The 7351-nt window shown below is 37.5% G+C and overlaps 2 protein-coding genes across 4 annotated transcripts in view; one reads left to right on the plus strand and one right to left on the minus strand.

The window, feature by feature from the left end:
* Positions 1 to 7351, plus strand: part of LOC106868939 (myotubularin-related protein 10-A) — a 408915-nt gene that overhangs the window by 94183 nt on the left and 307381 nt on the right. The gene's annotated exons all lie outside the window — the stretch shown is intronic.
* LOC106873751 (leucine-rich repeat protein SHOC-2-like) overlaps positions 1 to 7351 on the minus strand; it is a 705478-nt gene that overhangs the window by 15107 nt on the left and 683020 nt on the right. The window contains exon 17 of the mRNA XM_052973213.1: positions 5220 to 5287. Within this exon, the coding sequence (XP_052829173.1) occupies positions 5220 to 5287 (68 nt within the window). The remainder of the gene's footprint in view (positions 1 to 5219; positions 5288 to 7351) is intronic.

Below are 7351 nucleotides of genomic sequence, written 5' to 3' on the forward strand. Positions count from 1 at the left end.
TATATATATATATATATATATATATATATATATATTCAATTATGATTAAAGGATAAAATCGTTAAAAATTTCAACAGAGGCCAGCATATAAAATAGACCTATTTAGGTAAATTCATATACAGAGATTGATAATAGTATAAAATACAATTATAATTAAAGGTACAGAGGGGACTATGCCTATACACTGAAAATAGACACTAAATTGTCCAACCAATCCAAATTATCACCTTATAATACACACATATTGAAAGCAAAGAAGTAGACTGACAGAAATTCATAAAATAATTCAGATAGTTTTGGATTGATCAATGCCCAAGGTGCCATGCAGTGGGACTGAACCTAGAACTATGTGGTTGAAAAGCAATCTTCTTACCACACAGTCATGCCTGTACCTATATGTATATTAATTACTGGTAGGAACATTGTATTTTGCTCTTGCCACCATAATACACTACCAAGCATATTAAAGGTTTATAAGTCGATACTGTTCTACTTTTGTATTAGTTATGTGATTCAATTACTTTTAAGTTATTTCTACAGATCTTCTATTGAATTTAGATCCAAGACTTGAAAGTTACAATGTTTCGTATACAAATATATCCATGTAAACAATGCAACTGAAGATAGAAAAAGAGATAATGGATGTATATGCATATTTCAGGATTTATAGTTCCTTCTTCAGCACCACATCCAGCAATTATCATCCTCCTCATCCTCGTCATCACTGTTTAATGCATGTTTTCCATGCTGGCATGGGTTGGACAGTTTGACTGAGGGCTGGTAAACCAGGAGGCTGCACAAGGCTCCAATCTGATCTGGCATGAATTCTACAGCTGGATGCTCTTCTAATGCCAAACACTCCAAGAGTGTAGTGGGTACTTTTTACATGCCACAGGCATGGTTGCCAGTCAGGTAGCACTGGCATCAACCATGTTCAGATAGTGCTTTTTACATGCCACTAGCACAGGAGCCAGTCAGGCAGCACTGGCATTGACCCATGATTGAATGGTGCCAGTCAAGTGGCACTGGCATTGGCCACAACTACGATTTCCATTTTAATTTTGACTTTACTTGACTCAATAGGTCTTCTCAAACACAGCATATCGCCCAACATTTCAAGAGTACTTTTAAATGGGCTGGTTATGCAACACTGGTATCAGCCTTGCCTGCAATCTCACTTTACTTGCCAGTTTATTGGCCACGATATGATTTCACTTGACTAAATAGGTCTTCTCAAGCACAGCATATCGCCTGACGATTCAAGAGTACTTTTAAATGGGCTGTTTATACAACACTGGTATCAGCTATGGCTGTGATCTCACTCTACTTGCCAGGTCTTCTCAATCACAGCATATCTCCAAAGGCTTCAGTCTCTTGTCATTGCCTCTGTGAGGCCCAATGTTTGAAGGTTGTGCTTCACCACCTCATTCCATATATTCCTGGGTCTGCCTTTTCCACAGGTTCCTTCCACTGTTAGGGTGTGACACTTCTTCACACAGCTCTCCTCTTCCATACGCAGCACATAACCATTCCAGTGCAGTTATCTCTCTTGCACACCACATTTGATGCTTCTTATGTCCAACATTTCTCTGAGGGCACTTACACTCTCTTGTGTATGCACACTGACATTACACATCCAGTGAATTATACTAGCTTCACTTCTTTCAAGCCTACGTATGTCCTCAACAGTCATGGTCCATGGTTTCTGTGCCATGTAGCATGGCTGTTTGCACACATGCATCACAGCGAAAGGCCCTTTGTTACCAGCAGAGGTAGAACTTTCTGAACTTTGCCCAGGCTATTCTTATTCTAGTGGCTATGCTCCCAGAGCATCCACCCCCACTACAGACTTGGTCACCTAGGTAGCAGAAGCCATCAACTACTTGTAGTTCCCCACCCCCTGGTATTTGTTTATTGCCCCTGTGCATCTACCACATGCAAAAACTATCTTCCTGGTTAACCTTCCTTTGATATTGCTGCACCTCTTATGCAACCATAGCTTACACTGGGTACATCTTATGGAGTTTCTACCTACACCATTTTTACAGATCAAGCAGGGCCATCTACATGAAGAGGTTTGTAATTTGTCTGCCTTCCTACTTACTAGGGCTTAGTTTTTGCTAGATTGACTCTAAGGCCCTTCGATTCTAGACCTTGCTTCCACACTTGAAACTTCATCTCTAGTTCTGGTAGTTACTCAACTATTAGAGCAAGGTCATCAGCATAGAGGAGCACCCAGGGGAAGCCTGTCTTGAATTTCTCTGCTATTACCTGGAGGACTATGATGAATAAGAGGGGGCTGAGGACTGATTCTTGGTGAACCCCTACTTCTACCTGGAATTCTTCACTATACTCATTGCCAACCCTCACCTTACTGACGGCATCCTTGTACAGCTCTTACCAACCACTTGTCTATCACTAGTTTCTGCATTGACCACCAGATAAGGGATCAGGGGACCCTGTTAAAGGCTTTCTCCATGTCAACAAAAGCCAAGTACAAAGGTTTATCTTTGGCTTGGTATTTCTCCTGCAGTTGCCTTACCAGAAATATAGCATCAGTGGTGCTTTTACCTTGCATAAAACCAAACTGCACCTCATCTAGGCTAACTCTCTCCCTAATTAGTTGGGCTATGACCCTCTCCGTGACCTTCATCACCTGATCCAGCAATTTGATACCCCTGTAGTTATTTCTATCTAAAGCATCACCTTTACCTTTGTAACAGTTGACTATGGTGCTGCTACACTAGTCATTGGGCATGACTCCTTCGTGAACTACCTGATTTACAATACAGATATTTTAAGCATCTCAGCAGTGATTTTTAATGGGCCGGGGGCTTTCCCTGTCTTCATATCCTTAATTGCTTTATCTACCAGGGTACTGTTGATTCGGGTAGCTGGTCCCTCAGTTGGCAGACACTCCTCCTCCCATTCATTCTCCACATTCATACAAGATGAGAAAGGGCCAATTTTTATCTGAAGCTATCAAGGACAAGAGGAAAGATCACGCTAGAAAGCTTTTGAACAAACTCAAGCGTCCCCTCCAATCAAACATGCTTTGGTTTTTCTCAGACAAGAAAAATTTCTACCTCAGACTCAACACGGAGGCTTACATCAAGTGCCTGGAGGAGGTAGTATTGCCCTGGGTCAAGATGGTGGCTGCTGGAAGACCCTATGTCAGGCAACACATGCAGGAGAATCCAGTCATGGCTACCAGACAATTTCTGTGATCACATCACCCCTAACATCTGACCACCTAACTCCCCAGACTGCAACCCCCTTGATTATTATGCATGGGGCACAGTTGAACAAGAGACCAGCAAAAACCTTGTAACACTAAAGATGAATTGAAGGTAGGGATTATGGCTGCATTCACCAACTTAAACAAGGAGACTGTCCAGAAGAATTGCAGGAGATTCCGAAGTCGCCTGGAGGCCATGGTTGAAGCTAATGGCAATTTTATTGAATACTCTTTTGTATTTCAAGATATTTTTATGTAATTTTGGTAAATAATTCTGTTAAAACGAGATGTCAGTATTATTTTCATTTTTGCATAATTTAGACAACAAATTATTCACTGCACCTTGTATATATATATATATATATATATATATATATATATATATATATATATATATTGGGTCATCTCTTTAATAATGCAGTTTTTTTATACTTCTTTTATTTTTCAAAATTAAGATAAAATCCTTTTTTTAATCTAAAATATACTCTCCTTCATTTTCTACAATGCTCTTCCATCTATCCAGTAGACTTGCAAGACCCCTCTTCCAAAATTCACTTGTCTGTGACGTGATGAAAAATACTCCTGTACTATTCTGATCTTGTCTACAGAATTCATATTTTTTCCATCCAAATGGTTTTGAAGACTGAGGAATAAATGATAATCAGATGGGGCAATGTCTGGCAAATATGGAGGGTTGGGACATTGTTTCCCATTCAAACTTTTCCAGCCTTTGGAATGTCATCCTTGCTGTATGTGGCCAAGCATTATCCTGATGGAAGAACACCTTTTGTCTTGAAACCAAAGATGGTCGTTTTTCTTCTAAAACTGACTTAAGTCACTCAAGCTGCTCACAGTAGATCTTTCTTATCATTTGGTTTGGGTTTAAAAGTTTGAAGTGGACTAAACCTTTCATATCCCACCAAACAGATAACAACACCATACTTGGGGGAAGACCTTCTTTAGCCTGGGGTGCCGGTCTTTCTCCTTTTCCTACCCACAGTCTTTGGTGCTTGACATCTTTATAGAGAACCCATTTCTCGTCAACAGTCACTATTCGATCCAAAAAAAGGTTCATTCATGAGACATGACAGCAAAGAAGAGCACATATTCACTCTCTGTGTGCAATTAGACTTGGAAGTTTGTGACGAACCTATTGACCTAATTTGCTGACTTTTAAAATAGCATGCAGCTATTGATGAATGGTTGAATGATCAAATCCAAGCTTCTTTGCTAGTTCCTCAATGGTTACGACGGGATTTTGTTCCACCAGGGTTTGCAGGATGTCCTTGTTGAGTTCTACAGCTCTTCCAGAACAAGGCTCATCTTCTAGGCTGTAGCTTCCAACTTGAAATTTCTGGAAGCACTATTGACACTGGCTTACACTTATTGTCCAATCCCCATTTACTGCATTAGTATTCCTCACACTTTCTGTTGTGCTGTTGCCTTTATTGAACGCATAAAGCAAAAAATGCCGAATATACTCCTTTGTCACTTTGATTATAGCTTTGAAAAAATAACTGTTAAAATCAAACTGCACTCTTCAAAACTTGCACTAAGAATAAATACAAGGTAAAATTATACCTGCTTTTATAGCAAGTTGATGCAGGCAGTTTATTCCGTCCCCCTTCAACTGCAATTGAAAAAACAGCATTATTTGTGGGATGACCCAATATACATATATAGGTAGAGAGACAAGGAAAGAGAGATACACCTACATATATACATACAAATGTATATATAGAAATACACACACACTATATATTATTTGGAAGCACAAGGCTAGAAATTTAGAAGGAAAATAACTACTTTGCCTGATATTTGTTATTTTGGCACAATTCTTGGGTTTTGTGGAGTCAGATTGCATCAACTGAAAAAAAACAATGCTGGCATTTGAACTTAGATCATCAGATGCTTAAGAGCATCAGATGCTCACTTTTAATACTATGGCATTTGCTACAAATAATAATATTGAAAACTTTACCTATTTCTTGTGGTAATGTACTTAGATTGTTTTCACCAGCACCTAGGTATGTCAGATCAGTGAGAGAGCTATAAAAAAAAAAAGAAGAAAATTATGAAGTTTATTACAATACAATTCAACTAGTGAACATATACACAGTTGATACAAAACACAGGACATTGCTGAAATAAACTAAAAAAAACTCTCATATACACACACATACATCACAGAAAAGACAGATTGAAGGTAACTAGCTAAAAAAGAAACATCAATGTTGCCTGATGGCTATAAAATAGAACTATTGCAAGGACACTGATAAACAAACTACGTTGATATAACTAGTATGTGTGTGAGTGAATGTGTGTATGTATTCTTTCTCTCTTTTTAATTTATAGTTAATTTTGATCAGCCACCTGCTTGGCACCAAGGTTGTGAAGGCAAAAATCCTGTTGTCTTCATCATCCTTAAAATCTTAAGAAGGCCTGTAGATTTTTATTGTCCCTGATATCATGATCATTTGTAGCATAAGAATTAAGGAGCTGCAATCACTCCCAAAGACCCCAAGTTCAGCCATAATTTGTTCCAGGTAAGTTGGTATGTATACTGTTGCTCCAATAACAGGTATGAAACAAAAAAAAATCTATCTTGGGTACTGGATTTGCAAACTCCTCATTAAGGGTCTTTAGATGTTTTCTTTCTATAGTATTTTTCAGGTCACAAATGATTTTCAAAACAAAACAAATTTTCTCTTGTGGTCTCACAAAACAATATCTGGCTGATTGTGTTTTGACTTAGTGGTTGTTTTTACTTAAAGGTCCATCAATATTCTTTTGACCCATTGGTTTCAAGTCAACTTTGTCAGCTGGTATTTTCTTTATACTTATTCTATTTCAGACTGCTCTAGCCACTGCATTATGGGAGGATAATATCTAGAAGCCTTCTCTTGCAGTTGGAGAAATGTGGTTGATGTCTTCAAATTTAGTTTCACAGAGCATACAATTCTTGCCCATCAATGTTCTATGTCTTTAATTCTGAAAATAACTGGTGAAGACCTCTTCTTCTTGAAATGCATGGAAGTGACATTCAAAGTAGGATGCCATAAACTTGTTGGTATTCCATGCTAAGCTTTTGATATGATTTACTTCCTCTACGACAGTGTCTTTCATGCCAAATACTCTTCTGTCGTCAAAAATGCTGACAGTTTTATTAATGACAAAAATGGCACATCAATACAATAGGAGAAACCATTGATAAATGCCAGCAATCTAGTAAATAAATGTACATTCACAGAACTGAAGGACTTCAAGAATCAGATGCGGTTGTACCATCTTGAGTGACAATATTGTCCACATAATGTGTGTGTACATATACATATATATATATATACGTACATATATATGTACATATACATAAATATAGGCATATATCTATATATATATAAAAATGAGAATGTTTGTCTGTGTGTGTGTGTGTGTCTGTGTGAATCCCTAAAACTCCAGAACTACACAACCAATTTCATTCAAATTTTACACATGCCTTACTTAGTGTCCCAGTTATGTTTTAGTCAAAAAAAATGTTTAACTTCTTGCATAGTTCGAGCCCACAGCAACATAATATCTCCTCCATGTAGATGTATATATATAGATGTACATGTAATATGTACACATATATACATTCATACAGATATTTATACATATATACACCCACACAGACACACACATACACATGCACACAAACATTAGTCATTTGTTTTTTTATCCAAAACTACGTCAAAAGTACTGAATGGAGTTTTATGAAATTTAGAAATTATATTCTATGCATAACAGCCATAACCCCCATGAAAATTCATATGTTTTTGATGTTGATGAAATTTTAACCATACATATTATACACAAATAAAGTAATATTTCTAAAATTTCTTCTTCTTAGAAGTTACAAAGACTCCTTCATGAGGACTTCACATCCACAATTTAGTCATTTTTCCTAAGCAAAGACGAATACAGTTGTACTATTGGAAGCTATAGGGTCACTCGAACATAACAGATGAGCATATTTCTAATTCAACGGTACAACAGTGTAAGACTATCCTTTCAGATATAGTTACATTGTGATTTCTGCAATGTGGTGCATAAATTGTCAAGTAAATGAGATGC

Source organism: Octopus bimaculoides, chromosome 15 (assembly GCF_001194135.2).
Source record: "Octopus bimaculoides isolate UCB-OBI-ISO-001 chromosome 15, ASM119413v2, whole genome shotgun sequence".
Classification (NCBI taxonomy): Eukaryota; Metazoa; Mollusca; class Cephalopoda; order Octopoda; family Octopodidae; genus Octopus; species Octopus bimaculoides.